The sequence below is a fragment of the Trematomus bernacchii genome, unplaced genomic scaffold, assembly GCF_902827165.1.
Source record: "Trematomus bernacchii unplaced genomic scaffold, fTreBer1.1, whole genome shotgun sequence".
Classification (NCBI taxonomy): Eukaryota; Metazoa; Chordata; class Actinopteri; order Perciformes; family Nototheniidae; genus Trematomus; species Trematomus bernacchii.
This window is the reverse complement of record NW_022987973.1, coordinates 3,960,364-3,978,699: the sequence shown is the minus strand read 5'-3', so window position 1 is coordinate 3,978,699 and position 18,336 is coordinate 3,960,364. Positions and strand designations below refer to the sequence as shown.

General features: G+C 39.5%; 1 protein-coding gene across 8 annotated transcripts in view; it reads right to left on the bottom strand.

The window, feature by feature from the left end:
• Positions 1 to 16,311, bottom strand: part of galnt2 (UDP-N-acetyl-alpha-D-galactosamine:polypeptide N-acetylgalactosaminyltransferase 2) — a 58,219-nt gene extending 41,908 nt beyond the window's left edge. For 2 of the 8 annotated variants that reach the window (XM_034116002.1, XM_034116005.1), the window contains exon 1: positions 15,762 to 16,311. In XM_034116002.1, coding sequence (XP_033971893.1) covers positions 15,762 to 15,857 — 96 coding nt within the window. In that variant the 5' untranslated portion in view covers positions 15,858 to 16,311. The remainder of the gene's footprint in view (positions 1 to 15,761) is intronic. The other 6 variants (XM_034116007.1, XM_034116009.1, XM_034116006.1 and 3 more) reach the window with 5 other exon arrangements.
• Between the last annotated feature and the right edge of the window lie 2,025 nt (positions 16,312 to 18,336).

The following is an 18,336-nucleotide window of genomic DNA, read 5'->3' as shown; positions in this document are numbered from 1 at the left end:
CGTAATCAAGCCACTTTTATTTAGGGCTGCGTGTTTTTTCTTGGGTGTGTTATACGATTCAAATGGAGTTTGGCAGTGGCCCATTTCGGAAAGCAGCTGGAAGTTTCCCTTTCATTACATCACATCTGCGACATGCAAACTGCAAGTGAAACTGCTTTATGTTTTAAATGAAAACAATCTGATGGTGCTCCGTGTCCAGAGGTGTGAACATTACAGCACACAGAACAACTCCTTCCTCTGTATTGCTTTTCATGCATTTATTTATTCTTCTGGATCGTTCACTTGGGACTGGTTAGCAAGAATATTTAGCTTGTTTCTCATTTATTTTGTTCTGTATTAATCCAGATTATGTGAGTTTATTTTTTTTTCTCCCCTATTTTTGTTATTGATGTTTTTCTCCTTAAAGGTGGGGTAGGTAAGTTTGAGAAACCGGCTCGAGATACACTTTTTGTTATATTCCATGGAATGCTCTTAACATCCCGATAGCAATGCATATCTTAAGTGCTTTGACAAAAAATCCATAAAAAAATGTCATCTGTGGAAGCCGTAATACTGTAAAAAGTACGACCAATCATTTTAGCCGGGCCGGCTAAAATAACTGGATGGCCTACCTGCCTGTCAGCCTTCCATCTGTGCACAAACTTATCTCGTGCCCTCATTGGTCATGTGTGCGTTCGTGTGTGTTGGAGGAGGGGCTCTGTAAGGAAGTGGCAGATTTGTTCCAGCTGTGTATTTTCAAATTCTAGCGCACTCGAGCTGGTTTCTTCAAACTTACCTACCCCACCTTTAAGTGGAGTAATGTACTTCTTCAGTCAAATGTCTTGTCTGGATCTTTTTGGGTGCAAATAAGATAAAAAAAACTGGCATGCTGAGGAAGATCAATCAAATGACATACAAAAGTGTAAAGCCGGCTACTAACTGAAAATAAATCATCCCATGTTCATTTTTCAACTAATCAAACGTATCAATCACAAGTGCTCCAAGCTTCTGGTTATAAAGTGATAATCTCCAAATAAAAATGACTTGATGTGACGTGTCAGCAGAGTTTATACACCCTGTATTATTATCTCTTTACTACATTTTATGACTTCTCATGTCATGTATTTCTCAATCATATCAATGAGTAATTTGAACAAAAAAACATCAACCAATACTGGGAAACAACTGAAGTAATGTCACAATGTGTCGCAACAAAAGCAACAATAAGCTAGGAACAGAATTGATGTCAGCATGTTTGAACAGGCAAACTGTCAGCTTTATGACCATAATAATGTTTTCCACAGGCCACAGTGCACATGATTCAGTGGATGATTTAAATACCACAAGCTGCTCTCCGCCTAGTATTACACCACCACCACCTGTAACCAGTTACTAATGTTTTCAAATGTGTCCGTTGGGCCAAATCTTTGTGGTTTATTTCCCATGTTGGCATTTCTCTGATAGGAGGAATCGATGTCAACTGATTGAAACTGTGAGAAGATACGGTGCAAAGACCAATCAGGAAAGATCTGCTCCTTTCTTAAAGTTCAGCTCCTAATCAAAAAAGCGTACACTCTGTATACAGACATTGACTTTCAGCACCATTTTCCTACTGCAAAACAAAAACTAAGTCTGACTTAATTTCTACTGTGTTGCTGTTTTTAGGAACTGTAAGCAGAGTGAGTAATAGAGAGAGAGCTCAGTAATTTACCAACAAGAGAAACAGCAGACACAGCAGTTAGGCCTGAATACAAATGCTCTGGTGCTACAATTTATCTCAATGCTGCCATTACAGATTGTGAAAGTATAATTTCATTTAGCAGTGTTCATACATTTTAATTAGTCAGCTGACATTAACAACAGGCACAGACACCCCTGCTTGCTGTTTATGGCTGCACACATATTTGTGCTGTAGTTGCACACATACACGGGTCAATCATTCACAGGCAGGACGGGCGGTGAACTCTGACCTCTGAGAGCATCACACGCTCTGCAGCTGACACGTTGTAAATGGGCAGCAACAGAGAGAATAAAGGGTGACAGTAGGGAGGGGCGGGAGTTGTGTGTCAGGAGCAAACAAACAGACAGCAGATACTGTTGTTATGAGACGGTCCATTTGTTACAAGTAGAGAGAGCAAAACAAATACAGTCGAATAGTAGAGATTTGTAAATCCTATACCGACCCAAACACACTGTATCTGACAATGATGGGATATAAACTGATCCATTAGACTCAACTATCTGTCAATAACTGTCAACGAGGTATAGGTTACATTAAGTTCTATCCTATCTACACTGGGACCTTTAAAAGTTTGCACGAAGCTGCACTTTACATTTTATTTTGAATGTTTGAATGGTGCATGCCAATAGAAAATGCTGCTACCAGTGTGGTTTAGATAAAAAAAAGTCTGAAGTATTGCATAATAAGAGTGTAAGATAAGAGTCATTTTGTGGGTTTCTTCATTTAGGGAAGTACAGTATCTGTTTCACAGCATGATCTTTTTCTTTTTACAAATATATAATTAACAGATTAGCTGATAAGCTGATTAAAGAGGAGAAATGGCGGTATCGGACAAGTGTCTAAATCAGAGGATACTCTTTCAGTGTCAGCCGTTTAAAAGTGTCACAAAGCAATCGGCAACTAACTTTTTAACACCATCCCCATAAATGTTCTCAAAGCGCGGCCTCAGAGAGCTGTATGTCAGCACAAAGTCCAACATGACGTCAGACCTCAGAGCACTATAGCATGCGGCAGAGAGAGCGTGAAAGAACCCATTTCAAACCAGCCCATGCTAAAGTGTTAGATGGTTTGAGCTATTCTTAGCCAGTCTTGATGGAGTCTGACACAATCACATCTGCTCCACCCCCACCGAGCCCAGAGCACTGATAAATCAAACCTACCTTTTAAGGCAGAAACGCACAGACACAGAAAAGGGCATGAGGCCCAGAGCTCAGGGTATTCTGTTACCCCCTTCATGTAGGTGGCTTATAAAGCTGTGGGTTAGGGCTCAAAGTAGGTCACAGGCCTGCTTCTGGAGGGTCTGTACATGACGATCATTTTGTATTTTTAATAATTAGCTCCCCTGGTGACCGAATACGTTTCTGGCCTACTTAAATGAGTAAAAACAAAACTAAGTTAAAAAGACTGATAGTGTGAGAAATTACGCATGCAAAAGTAAATGTGTGCAAGAGGGAAACACAAAGGAAGCAAATAACCATGGGAAGGGAGGAAAAGAGAAGGTGGGAGAGACAGAGGGAAGTGAGTGCATTACCATATGGCCTTTAAGAGAAACTGAGGAGTTAAACGTCATCATTATTGCACACTGAAATATGTCCTGAGTAAGGGGAAGCTGGTTGAAAAGCAGTCTCCAGCACGCTTTTCAATGTTTCAGCTGACACATTTTAAATTAAGAACGTAAATATACAACGGATGTGCTCAGGGTTGGCCGTGTTTTTTGGTCTTTAACAAACTGTTTTTATTTATTAGGAGTTATCAAATAAAAACAAAGACTTAAGTGAATTGTAATGTTTAATCTTTACTAAAGAAATCACATTTAGAGTTCTGCCTCTAACAGCACTCAGCTAAGCTCCTGGTTTAAGGACATTTAAAGTGCTTGCTAATGCTCCGGCTCATAAACTGGGTCTTTTTTAACACCACAGTTTCCCCAGAGTTCCCTATGCACACTCCCTTAAGAGATTTAAAAAAGGAATAAAGAAAGCTCATTTGCTACTTTAAGGTGTTTAATTATTTTGTAGTTTCTAGATTTACTAGCCCAAAGTAGCATCCTACTTTCCACAGGCAACTGGCAACCCTTAATGTTCATGTAGCTATGTGTGCTTTGGTGAGCAGTGTTTTTTTAAACCTATAACCCGGCAAAATAGAGTAGTATTTAATGCCCCAGCTAAGGGGTGCTGTAGGTTGAACAGACACTGTAATCCATTTCCTTACACTTCTGTTTTTGTGGAGGGTTTAACAACCGGTCAGTTCACATATTTGCAGGGAGACTAAACACCTCAGTAAGTTTTCTTAATAAATAATGCCACTACAACAAAGCAATTTGCCACTCAGCTACAAACTGTTTTCTGGCCGCGCTGGTATCCCAGACTGGAACTGATGAGTACAGCAGCTTAATTGGAGCAACAAGAATTTCCTACAATAAATCATTGTACATGAACTCATACAATTACAACTGGCACAGGCTGCAAAGTCCTGAGGCTGCACAACTGGCATTACATACAACCCTCTGCTGATAGGAACCTTAGACTTACTCTATGTTAAAATAGAGGGTTTATGTTAAAACACTGAACACTTTAATGTATAAATGCATGTGTCTATTTTTACCGAAGCACCATCAAAGGTTTCTGTCACCAGAGGAATACGCCGTACAGTAGCACTCTGTTTTTAGCTCCACTAGCTCTGCTGTCTCAGGAGTCTTTTTTTGTTTGTAAATGTAATATTCAGGCTCCTTCAGAATTTCTACCACTTGGACAGAGGACTTTTTATTCATGCTGCCTTCAAGCTGTCTTTTTTCCTGCTTTTTTGAGCCATCCAGGTCAGACACAGACAGTGAAATTGAATTGATGAGTGGAAAAAAACGTTTCTGTCTCGCCAAATTGTATAAGAAGTTGCTGTACAAACACAGGACAGACTGAGACACAAACACAAGGGTCCTTAAATCTGCTGACGTGTCCCTGAGAGGAGAGGAAATCCCACAGGAAAAGCCAGCAAAATGGGAGAATAAACAGACACACACACAAAAACCAAACTAATTATTCATTTCATCCACTTCCATCCATTGTGTCATACCTCTTCATTTAGCATATGAGGCTCTGACAGGCTGTATAGAGGAACACTGTGGAGTCTGTGCAAAAACGGCTCACTTTAGTTTTCCAACCCTTTTTTCAGTCACACTGCAATTCGTCCTCATTTTTAACCGTAAAGCCAGCAGAGCTGAGTCAGCACCTCTGTTTCCTGAAACCCATTTCAACATACTGTGAAATTACACTTTACAAGCTTCCTTCTTTACAAGTATTGACCAATAAGTAACATTATAAACTTTACTGTGGAATTTGGACCTTTTTAATGGGTGTGCCTGACAGTGTGTGGGGTAACGAGGGTGGAGAGGTCACGAGCAGCAGCTGTAGTCGGTTAAATCAATTAAATCTCTTTCAACCTTTATTCTACACAGGAACTATCCCTTTAGATATAAGGTGCTGTATCTGTATGTTCCCTTTTTCAATCTATTGGGTGATAGTTGGAACACTGGAAAGACGGTTTGGAGTTTTATGTCGTTTTTAAAGAGTTTGAATGAAGTTTTTTACGAGTATTGGAGTTTCGTTCAATGGAGTCTGATGGCTTTACGAAAGTGTATTAATCTAATGTTTTGTGTTTGTTTTGTGTTTTTGAAATTTGAAGAAGCATTTCCAAATCCATGTTGATTTTGATCAGTCAGGTAAACATTGGTCAAGTGGACAAAAAAAGCTTAATGTCAAGAACCTATCCAACTCTTTTTAACTGCATTGCATTGTGGTCTATTGAGGATACTGTGACCGGGGACATTAGTTAAATCTGCCTCTTCTTATCACCATGCAATTGCTGACAATCACACAGATAAGTTTAAAAAGCCCTTAATCACATATTAATGAAAAGTCTGAAGTGCAGTGGGTGCTAAATAGGATTTTCTAAACCAGGATTAAATTGAAGTTTAAAGACAATAAAAGCATAATTGTGACACAAGTAGAAGAACCAATTGAAGAATCATCCAAAAGACAAATTGAATCACAAATAACCATTTGTAACAGTCGTATAAGTGTTTTTCTTACAAGGTAATAGTTCTCCTGAGTAAAGCTGAAAACAAATACTGGTTCACTATTCAATGGCCATGATGTGATGCTGAGTGAATTAACACCTCCCACCACTCCAATGTTAAAAAAAACAAATCTATCTTCCCACAACTTTGGCAGATGGCCAGACATTTTTGGACATTTCTCCCTTCTTAAAAATCAGTTACATAGGGAGCTGAATTTCATTAAAGAGGGGCCTTTGTTTGCCGTGCTACTAAGCCATCCTATAAAATTATAATAAATAATAATAATAAATCCAATGAACTAATTACCTGTTCTCTCTAAATTGTCAATGGTTGATTGACGATTGATAAAAGCCATCATAGGGCAATATTTCCTTACTAACATTTTCTAAATAATATTATAATCAAACATCTCAAATAAACAAGAGATTATTATTTTCCCCATTGACTATTGGATTTGAACATTCAACATGACTTCTCAATCAGCACCACCACATACTTAAAGGGGACCTATCATGCAAAATGCACTTTTGTACGTCTTTTATACATGAATATGTGTCCCCGGTGTTCCAGGGAACTCACCAAGTGTCAGAAAACACAACCCTCTCTATTTTCCTCCATACCCAAATCTCTAAAAAAGGGGCTGCAACGGATCTGATAAAAACTGATCCAGATTTGAACACTTTACTGACGTCAGGAAAGTGGCACTACGGCTATTGGGCCAACTCCACCAATCAGGAGGAGACAGCCACGGCCATTGCCGTTCGAAAGCGCTGGAGACGTTGTAGTACATATACCAGGCCTGTAGATGGTGCTGTTCTCACAGAATCAGCCCTAGCAAAAACAGAGCTAGAAATGGTCAAATTGAGCAAAATGAGGCATGGCTAAAATGCATGATCCGTTTGGTATTTTGAAAGAAAAAGTATAAATATGCCTTATATAGGTATGGTCCTACACTATATTATTCAAATATAGCATGATAGGTCCAATTTAAGTATTTCTAATGATTATTGGGATACTGCCAGTAAGTTATGTTCCAAAAAGAAAGGGGGTGAATAAAGATCTCCACGTCACTCGAGGTTGAGGCAGACGCACAATGTGAGACTCAGGTTTCTCTGTGACCCAAATGTGACCGATCCACACACTGTGAATGTTTCAGGATGATGTGGGCGGCAAGATGCCTGTTTGCGTCTCAATGCGCTCCGTGTTATATTTATTTTGTACATCGGCAGCAACAAACAGCTGAGAGCGGGGCAGATGGGACATTCAGGCAGAGATACTTTATCCTTTTGAAAAAAACAGGTTGGACTCAAATATTCTCCAGAGAGCTGATTCATACAGACTGCTTCTCTTTTGATGAAGTCATTTCCACTTCAGATCGGAGCACACACTGCTATATTTACTCTTGAATTGACATTCTGAGGTGGCAAAGGTAGAGCTCCAATTTTCTCTTGATTTTCTAAAAGACCGATTTCCTTTACAACTTCTGGTATAATGAAAGTGCAGCCTATCATCCTTCAGGTGGTTGAATACAAAAATAATATTCAAATCTGAATCCTGATAAAGACATTTTTCAACTGCAGATAAATCACAAGGATCTTGCACTTGAATATATTCATTTGATACATTTTCTTATCATTTATTCAAAAACAATTAGCCCAGTCAAACACAGAACAGATTTCCATTAAAGCATTACAAAGACCAGTAGCAGTGGACCAACTCAATGATGTAATGATATGGCTGGGTGCTGCACTTGTCATTTGCTTAGTGATTTGAATGTCCTTGCCACAGAGAGGACATAGGCAAAGAATCATGGCCACCTGCGCTCCCTATCAGCCACTTTGAATAGTTTACCCTGATAACGGGAACACAGATTACTGCTGACCTGACCGCTGGCTTTGCTGTGAGGTCGAGAAGACGTCAACATTGTGAAGGAGCTACTATGGTTCGCCTCTCGGTGACAAATTAAATGAAAGAGATTTGCTCTGTTTTCTCTTGATGTTTCAATAACAGACAGATCTTTGAAAATCTCTCGCCTCTGTGCTGATCCCATGCACAATAGATATCCTCATTCCTTTCAACTTCTGCATAATGCTTGTCTGCTGCCAGGGAAGAAATGCATCATAAGAGGAAACTATAATCCAGTTTAGAGCACACTCCCAGATGCATCATGCTTTTGTGTTCAACCACAAGGAAACTACCAATGAAACAAAAGATAAAGAATAAATGAAGTAAATAAAAACTGGAGTTCCCATGCAACAAATCAGTATGTAGTAAAACATCTGACAGTTTGATATGAATAGATATAAACTGCTTTTTTTACGGGGCTATTAAAAAACAATTTGTCTTCTTTCTTGGCGATGTCTCAGACTATATCTCCCGGTATCTGCACAGCTGTCGGTCTGTTCACGGCTCTCAGTCTCAGGGCCGGCGAGTCAGCACCAACACTTTCTGACTGGAGCAAATAAAGCTGCCAAACCTACCATTCTCATGCTGTGGATCCATGCACTCTCTTTTCTACCACTTTGCCCTTGTTTCATCAATCTTGATTTACTTTTTTCATCATCAACTGGTCTTTCTGTCTCCTTTTTGCGGTCTCTAAATTACAGTTATTGCTTAAAATCGAACATTTGCTAAGCCTTAGCTCTTTAATAGTATGTTACTTAACCTTCAATCTTTCCGTTCTCACATGGCACATATGCAGTTTAAAATGCTGACACGGGCAGATTTCCACTTGAAAGTGTTTGTCATTTTTAGGACAATTCATCATAAAAACTGCTAGCTAGCTTATTCAGTTGATTATCTAAGTTAACTAACATTACATTATGAAGTAAGGCTGCACAATATTTGGTTTTAACACGAAAGACACATTTAAAAAAAGATGGAAATTCCCTTCATTGTTTTAAAACAAGCAGTTTGTTGTATTTTAGCAGTATAATGAAAACAGCAGAAATGTAGAACTGAGTAGCCAGTACGATTATCTATTTATTGATCTCGAATAAAATCATTATTTTGTATCGCCTATATTCCTCATATAGTGAAGTGAAGCCCTATGATGAAGCCAACGTTAGCTCCACGACCTGTTTGAAACATATTCTCTGTCTGACTTTTGAGTGTTTCCAGCTGACTTGGCCCTGTAGAAGGGTTTTAAATGGCTACATAAGTGACATGGTGAGGAAAGACTATAGCTTCAGCTACATACACAAATCAAAAAGTCACCAGCTGAGTAGAGGAGTTGCAGTTTAGAGCAACTTAACTCTAATAATGTAACATAAATAGATAAAGAAAAACCTAGGATTGGACTGTTATATCACTTTCCAAAGCCTAACAACACTGCTGTGCATAGGTAATGAAACAATAACACTTTTTTTCCTCCCATGAGTACCATCAACCATGAGCAAGGTACTCCCCCCGCACAGAACAACATTATCTCTCCTGGGTCTCCAGCTATGAATTAGTGTTACTCTTTATGTGACTGTGACTCAGTTACTAGGGTTCAAAAGAGCATTGGAAAATACAATCTAAAGAAACAGCAGGGACACAATCTTCTTCTCTGGTATCTCTATTAACACTCTGAATCTGTTGAGCATCTGTTCATCTCTTATAATAACACACAAACAGAGTCAACACTTTAAACAATCTGAGAGATTCAATACCCAGGGATCCTCAGCTTAATTCAAACCTTTTATTGATTCAGTGTTAGCTTAATGGAACTGCATTTAGTTAGTTTGTAATAATAGGTGTGCTTGATGACTGAAATACTCTGTATTTTGGCATTACAAACATATTGAACTGCTGAGGCCTCAAGTGGTTTTAAAGCCACAGCTCTTTCAGGGAGATGATTGCACTGCAGTTAGACAACAGCAGGAACTCTAACACATGTAATCAGTGTGATGAGTAAAGCAGTGTGTGTATATAAGTGGTCATGAAGAAAGGGTTTGAATGTAAAGATTGCCGACATACTGCTGGGTAGGGCTGTGCAATTAATCGTATTTTAAATCGCAATTACGATTTTGGCCTGCCACAATTACGAAAACAACATAATCGAAAAAAACTATTATTTTGCTTTGCTTGGTTGTTATTTGATCTAATTTATTTTAGTCTAATTTATTTGTATTTATCATATTTACATATGTTTAGTAGCTTGTTGAAGTGCGCTCCAAAATATTTGTTGATCTTGTTTATTGGTATGTATTATTTTTGATATTATTTATTTAAATGTAAATATAAATGTATCTATTTTATTTATTTTTGTATTGGTTTTTCAGTTGAATTATACGTTCAGGGTAATCAACAGTTACAAAGATACTGTTCAAATTATTATTTGTATTTGTTTTAAAGTTCAATAAATGGATGTTTTCAAAGTCAATGAATAATCGTATTTAATAATCGTGATATCAATTATTGACCAAAATAATCATGATTATGATTTTTGCCATAATCGCACAGCCCTACTGCTGGGTCTGTGTGTGAGGGCTGACAAAGATGTTGTGTCTTATTCCAGCAGTTAGTGTGGGTTCCTGTGTGGAGGAGCAGAGGGCAGCATCCACTTTGATACACATAAATAACATGCCAAAGACAAAACACACACTATCAATGGACCATCATCACCTTCACCCTCAGTGAAGAGTGTTAACTGATACATTTTTCTATCATTTTGTCGATTTAAAAACAGTGAAACACTCCGTTTAAGTCAAATCTTCATGTGACGAGAAAGATGTATGGATAAGGCCGGAGTTTGAGACATGCACAGGCAGGCAGTCGCTGCAGATAACAGAGACTGTAACTTTCACTAGGAGGCTCTGGACCAGCCAGCATTAAAGCTCTCTGGATCCCTGCTGAGCCAATTCATGTGTGCCACAAGAAAAGCTCACAAGTCACTTCTGAATCCTCCGCCACCAACTAGAAACGAATCCAAACCTCTGGCTAAATCACAACACGCTGAGAAATACTTGCAATTCTACTGCAGTGATCCACCTCTGAGCTCCGTATCAGCAGAGGACAGAGTGTGCGTCAGTCAGTCTGGCACGACTGTGTTTACCACATGTGTGTGTGATTTGTTCTTGCACAGTCCTTCTTCCTCCTGCCTCTATTCTTTATGAAAATAAACACAGTTGATAATGTTTTAAAATTCCCATAAAACTGCTGGCAGAGTACCATTATGTTCAGCAAATATAGGACAGGCCAAACACGGATATCGATTAGCATTTACAGCAACCAATAGCGCAGATTTCAGATTGACACCATTACTAACTCAACATGGAGGTCAGCCTGCCCTCTGTTGCCAAGAGCTGTTTGCAACCACTGTCGTCTACACCAGCATTTATTACAAATTGGACAGAGATGAAAAGGAGGAAGAAAAGGACCATGAAGTGGCTGTCTTTGTAGTAAGGCTGTGTTCGTACAAGCCGAGATTCGAAACTGCAGTGCTGGAGAAAATGACACTCAGGTTTATTACCACAGTGGAGTCTTATTGGTCGGCTTGTGTCTATATGATGAGACTGTGATATACTGTAGGTTGAACCAGATACGTGCCACACACCTTAGGAAAAAAAACAAAAAATGTGCGCTGCTTAGACTACCGCTGATAAATCCAATTACCGTCTGTTTACTAATCTACTCAAACAGTTGATAACTTTCTAGTAAAGTCTGTGCTTGTTGTTTTTTCCTGTGGTTTGGTGCCACCCTCCACTATCTGACATTTAGATCCTCTCACACGCCGCTGATTAGCAGGAAAGTGGACTCAACAGTGGGACGTTGCTCTTAAGAGCTGGCAGGAAAAGCCCTCTGAGGTTTGTCCAACACGGCAGACTTTAATGGGACGTCCTGGTGAGCGTGCAGGCTCATGTTTGCAACATTATCCTCATGTGTACAACAATGCACTTACAGATACAGACACAAGTTTGTTTGTCAGAGTCCCGCTGTAGGGTGTCTTCCAAAGTTTCCTGTAAAACTACTGACGAAAAAAGGAATGGGGGAAACTCCACTTTCTATACATCAACTATGTGGGAAAACATACATATATAATATAAATACTGTAGACAATTAAGTATGATAATTTACATGAGTTATACATCCTCCATATGTCTTAATTTAACATAGATTACAATATGAATGATTGAACATATTGAATGTTCCTTAATTTCAGAACCATCATCATGAGGTTGCACATTGTGAATGGGGTGAACTTCACAAAACTCAAAAAAGTATTCTTATTACATTGTTGAAGTTAAGGTCAGTTAACACTCATCATAAGTATCACTCAGTACACTTATAAAAGAAGACAACATTTCCCACAGAAAAATATTTTTGATTTTATGATCAAATATGACCATTTTTGAACAAAGGTTTCCTTCAGACCTCTGAAGTCACATGGTGTGATATCAGTTTTTTATTTAATTTTATCACTAGAAAAAAAGCCGCAAGGAATTTGTCAGGAATGGCCCCATTCATTTCTGCACAGGACGCCAGTATAGCTTACAGGCAGTGATACTGTGTTCAAACAGTGTCTTTAAATGACACACAGACTCTTACCAGAGAGACATTATTTTAAATTGGCTACTTTTGAACTGATAATAGTGAGAAATGCTGTTTGGTGGGCGCTTTGATCTTTACAGTCACAGTATCTTGGGTGTATAACACAGTTGGAGAAACCGGTTGAACTACATATTCTGGTCGAGACACCGTCCTTCAGATTATACAGAAGTGTGCATTTGAATTAGCTGCCATGACCGTATGCTGGCAGGCACAGAGCTGCTGGATACAAACACAGATTACACACCGACATGCAGCTTTGAGAAGCGAGGAGTTAAATGAATCCATAAAAAAAGTTGCCATCATCTCAAGCCTGACGGATGAATGAATGTAAGAACTTGTGAATCACACTTTGAACGTAATTCTCAAGAAACATGCTATAACATTGTTGCCTAATTTATTTCACAACATTTCAAATTCAACTCTATGTTGCCAAGAAAGGGAAAAAGGTCAAAGGAACCGAAAGGGATTACTAGAGAACTTTTTATGTCATTATAATTATTAGGATTTAATGGCAATAGCACTAGTACCAAATGTATCAGTTGATTAAGCTCATCGTTAAGATGATTTAGATTCTTAAATAAGAAAATATTCAGTTTTATTAACATTGTGTTTAAAAATGCCATTCAGATAGGTGTTTATTCATAGGGGTATGATGATAAACAATATTATAGCCATTCTTATTGCAACAACGGATATGTTGTTTTCTTCTCAAACAAGATACCTTTTTTCAAGGGGCCATCATATGTCTATTTATTATAATCATAAAATGTATATGAACTCACAAAAAGCAGCTAAAATATGATTAAACAATTGTATTACAGAGCTCTGTTGGGTGGAAATGTTTACACAGTTGTGCCATGGGAAGTTGTATGGTAAAGATGATTTAAAGTATCTCATAATTTCACTTACTGGATTATTGAGTGTTTTTGTAATGGTTTTATTTCATAGGCTGCCAGCTCAGATTACTTAGTCTATCCATGTAAAGCTTTTATTTGAATCTTGAGAGCTTTTTAAAAAATGCACTAACTTACTGCTACAAAGTTTGTTTCATGAAAGCAGTCTGTGAGAAATAATTAAATGTTTCAATTTTCAAAAAGGAAAGGAACAAGATGTATTTGCCAACAACACTTAACCTTTGCAATTCCACCTTTGTTTAACCAGAATACGAGTCCCTGTGTAAAGACAGCAGCCGAGTGCAGCCCTTCATCCCGGATCCAGATTAATGCTGCCTCCAATCCAACTCCAGAGAAAGTTCTTATCATGGAGAGTCACTTTGACAGCCTTAACAACCACAAATACACACACGGTAACACACACACACTCACACAGTTATCAGCCTAATGGAAAAGTAAAAGGGCTGCTCTGGTTGACTGGAGCAAAGCAAACACTGAGAGACAGATAGACCAAGACAAGAGACAGGTGGAATACACACGGGGCGTTCACAGTCACACACAAACACACACACACACCTCCACATCACAGGGTATTAGAGGCACTGTGCACACAACCACCCACGCAGAGCACTTCATACACTCCCCAGCAGGATGTACAGGCAGACACACACAGTAAGTAAGCTGGATGTTGCCCCAATGCAAAATAAGGACTGTACTTAGTCTCTTTTTCTCACAGAAACACAAGTAGAGCTGCAAATATTAATTGATTAGTTTTCAACTTCTAAAATAATCGGCAACTATTTTGATGATCCATCAATTATCAAATATTTTTTTTAACTCCTGTGTGACAGTCATCTAAATATCCTGGATTTGTGAACAAAAAAATGACTAAACAATCAACAGTTATCAATGAAGACAAGTGTTACCTCCAGTGCCAATATACACACACATCCACAAAGAAAGACACGCACACCTAGAATATAAGGAGATGTGTGTACTATGGGAACATGTCTTTGTGCTTTTTCTATACCTGGGGAATATTTAACTTACATTTCAGACATGCCATACTATTGCAAGTACAGGCCTGGTTTATCGTGAATGGAATCCATGCCTACACATACACAAAGTGCTACTAGTTCTGAGGTTTACAGTTTCCTGCCGTGTGCCATGAAGACCCAGTTTCAGGAGTCGCTGAAAACCAACAGCATGACTCATATAGAAAGAATCAGTAACCACAGACTTAATAGTAATTTGATAAATGGTGTGTTCAGCATAAATAATTGATCAACAGAGTTTATAAGGCACACAAAAGATGATAATGTTGATTGAGAAAGATGTTGAACAACTGTATACCCATTTGGGGGGCTTTAGTTAGTTGTACAGTTGAACTTCATTAAGTGGTACTGTTTCTTCAACTAACAAACTTAATCGAATTTAATTAATCTACCATCAAATCATTGCTTTAGAAAACGACATGACATTAAGTTTTGTACGCCCCAAAGATATTCTGTCAAATATATTTTAATTATAGGCCAATTATGACATTTTCACATTTAAGAAGTTGTAACTGTCAAATGTTTGGCTTGTCTTTGTTTGAGATATGAATGAAATGATTATCACGTTTTCTGTCAATCACCTTATCGATTGTTTTAGCTCTAGTTTCTAGAATTTTGTCCAGTTTGTTCAGTTTCCTTGTCCAAAATGTGGTAGACAAAATATGAGAAATATATTGTTGAATCTCTTAAACAGCTTGGACTAAATCTGAACAAAATAAGAACATTATTGGCAAATAACTTGGTGTACAAATCTGGCATGTGAGTTTATAGGCTTTCAAATACAGATGTGAAAATATGTTCACACAGCTCTGCCATCAGCAGACAGAACATCTGGACACCACAGCAGTCAGGTTAAACTGAGGTTGTTCCCACAGTAGAAATAATATACATATTGAAAAGTCTTTTTGAAATCACATCCTGACAGCATGGTGTATCAGTGATTTAACTCAGCGTTAATCTGCACACTTCCTGATCTCTGCTCATTTCTGGGAGCAGCAGCTTAAGTGCTGACGTGCTCTATCGGCTAACCCCCCCCCCCCCCCCCCCCCCCCGGCCCTGAGAGCCAGGCCAGCAGCCCCAATATTAATAACAATCCCTCTGCATGCTTGCACCTTTTATTCTGCTCTCACATTAACCGGTGCAGCCACGTTAAAGTGGGTGACAGGCTGCTCGGCGTGGACGTGCTCCTCTGTGACTTCACCAGGGAGCGAGCAGCGGCGCAGCGGGAGGTCCGTGCCCGCCGACCGACCAGCCCCGATCCCCCGCTGCCCTTGTCTACACTCATCTCCAGCAAATCAATGCCTGCACACTGATACTAGCGGGCCCTTTATCACATTCATCACAGCATCGGTGCAGCCTGCAAAAACAGAGCCAATAGAAAAAGGAAGAAAAAGAGGCACAACAGCGCCAAATCACGCCGCTTTGTCCGGGGAGAAAACATCCACCAGGACACGGAGACAGAACAAGCAGTCGAGGAACAGAAATCCTACCTTTCGACTCAGCGCTGTCCCCGAGTAGAAGTAGTAGGCTATCCCCAGCACCCACAGCACCGCAAAACATAACAATATCCTCGATTTCCTCCGCATGACTGCCTCGTTTTCTCCGTCAGCCCGCCTGTGTGTTTTGGTGGCTGTGGTCGGGCTGCAGCGGCTCGTACCGGTGCTCTGTGTCCGTGCAGGGCGCTTCGCCGTGCGGCTTCGGCGAGCTTCGTCAGTCGGTCAGGGGGAGCGGAGGGAGCAGGAAGCAGCCAGCATCAGCGGGGTGAGAGGGCAAAGGCTAGCCGGCTCTAATCCAATCAAACTCCGGCTCAGGCAGCCCTGGAGGAGGGCCGGGGCTGGCAGCGAGTCGAGCCGAGCCGTGCGGGGATCCGTGCTAAAGCAGAGTAAAGGGGGTGGGGACTGTCCCTGTAGGAAGTGAGTGTTGTAACATTTCAGTAATGTGGCTGAGAGAGAGAGAGGATCTGATCATCGTGTCTGTCAAGGCTGGAGCTGCACCGAGGACACGCTAGGGGCGCCAGAGACACTTTAACCCGGGTTAAATCAGAGAACACTATAAAGAGTTATCTTCACTGGTTCTGAAACATGGATGTATTATTCTGAACCAGTTTGGAAAAGATGGAGGGGATACAGTTATCTCCCTTTCTTCTTTCAGTGTCTTCCTTTCGTCCTTCTTTTCTCCCCCTCCATTCATTCACTTCTCCTTTCCTCACTCTTCCTTCATCCCTGCATTCATTCCTCTCTTCCTAACTTTCTTCCTCCCTTCTTTCCTGCCTTCCTTCCTCCCTCCCTCCCTCATTCATTCATTCATTCCTCCCTTCCTTCATGAATTTCCTCCTTTCTGTCCCTCCATTAATTTGCTCCTCTCTTCATCCCTCTTTTCCATCATCTCTCACTTCCTCCCTCTATTCATTCCTCCCTTCCTTGGTCATTTATCAATTCCTTCCTTCCTCCCTCCTTCCATTACCGGACATTTTTGTGACAAGTCATCCTCAGGTTGTGAAAACACTTGAGGGCTCAGTTTAAACAGATGTATGGCCTGTGGCTCTCAGTCACCTCTCCCTCTCATAGATCTCCTCAGAAACACCTTTGGCTGAAATAAAAATGAATGCTCAGCGTGGTTAAACCTGCCCCTGACATTTTTCTTTTCAACAGGGACAACATGTGATTCTTGACTAGAGAGCAAAAAGGCACTGCAGTCCAAATTTAGAAAAAAATATGCTATCAATACGGACGTTGTGCCGTGCCTCCAAAGAGTGTCCCAGTAGTATTTACACAAGCATTTATTCATTGCTGCCCCTGCTCGGTGGTCTGAAGAGCGACTCAGCATGTGTATGTTACCTACAGTAGTGTTAGAGCATGGATGGATGGCAGTCAGGCTGAAGTTGGAGAGGGGGGATTGAGAAGCAGAGAAACAGATGTGCACATTTAGCAGAAGCTGAAAGAGGGTTTTATCTCTTGCCCTCTGCCTGGCATGTCCTGAATAACTTGTTACAAGGGTCTCAAATGTCCCCTGAAGAGAGATACATTTGGCTCTCATGAACTCCTCCAGAAATAGAGAGGCAACATCTTAAGTGAAATGTAGTGCTTGTAAAAAGTTCCATTAATATGCTTGTATTTCATTATCATCTTTCATGGTATTATAAAGTATAATCATAAGCAATCATTCAGCTTTGTCTGCCAGACTCTGCTGGCGAATGAGATACATGTAAAATATAAAGGATATTAACATAAATATCATGAAACTTCCCCTGTTGATTTATTACATTAGCAGAGCTCACACACATTCACACAGTATTTGATTTATCGTTTTTTGTGAATTACAATTAAATGACGCTCAAAGTGCTTTGATGTCGCACATGGTTTTCATTGTATCTTGTCTTCAACCTTTTTTGCCATTATGTATAGCAGTTTAATTTAAACAATATAATAGGATTTGATTATTTATGTCCATATTAACATATTCAAAACTTAGAAAAATGAATTTCTTACACATCTGATTATATTGTAAAACGTGATTAGACCATATTTTACTTTGTATTATTAAAGTTATTTTAATTTAAATGATCTTACATTAGTATGTTTCTTGGTTTTGCACGACCTAAAACACAAGCTCCCATTTTCTGGAGAAACAGGTAAAGGAGAGTGAGAGGTCAAGTAAAGACCCGTTCAGTCTTCAAAGGTCTTTTTAAAGGAACAAACGAGGAGAGACGAGTCAGAACAAAACAAAAACGTCAAACACTTCTGAGAGCTGGGAAGGTGCATTTAAGCCATTTCCTGTCTGAACAGTTAGAGCCTCATTTGAAGCTTTTACTGAGGCAAAAAGGCTCTTTGAAGAAACAAGGTTTTAAAAACTGTTTTCCATTTTCTTGATTTGACACTGCTATTCTGTCAAATTAACATTTTTCAATTTCCACAAACCCTAAAGTGCAGTCACAGTGGCTAAGAGTACATTTTATTCATTTTTATACCAAATGATATTTATCCGATAGCAACATCTGAGTGACTGTCAAGATAAATATGCAGACTTCTTTATCTTATCTTTAGTACCGTCAGTACATCAAAGCCC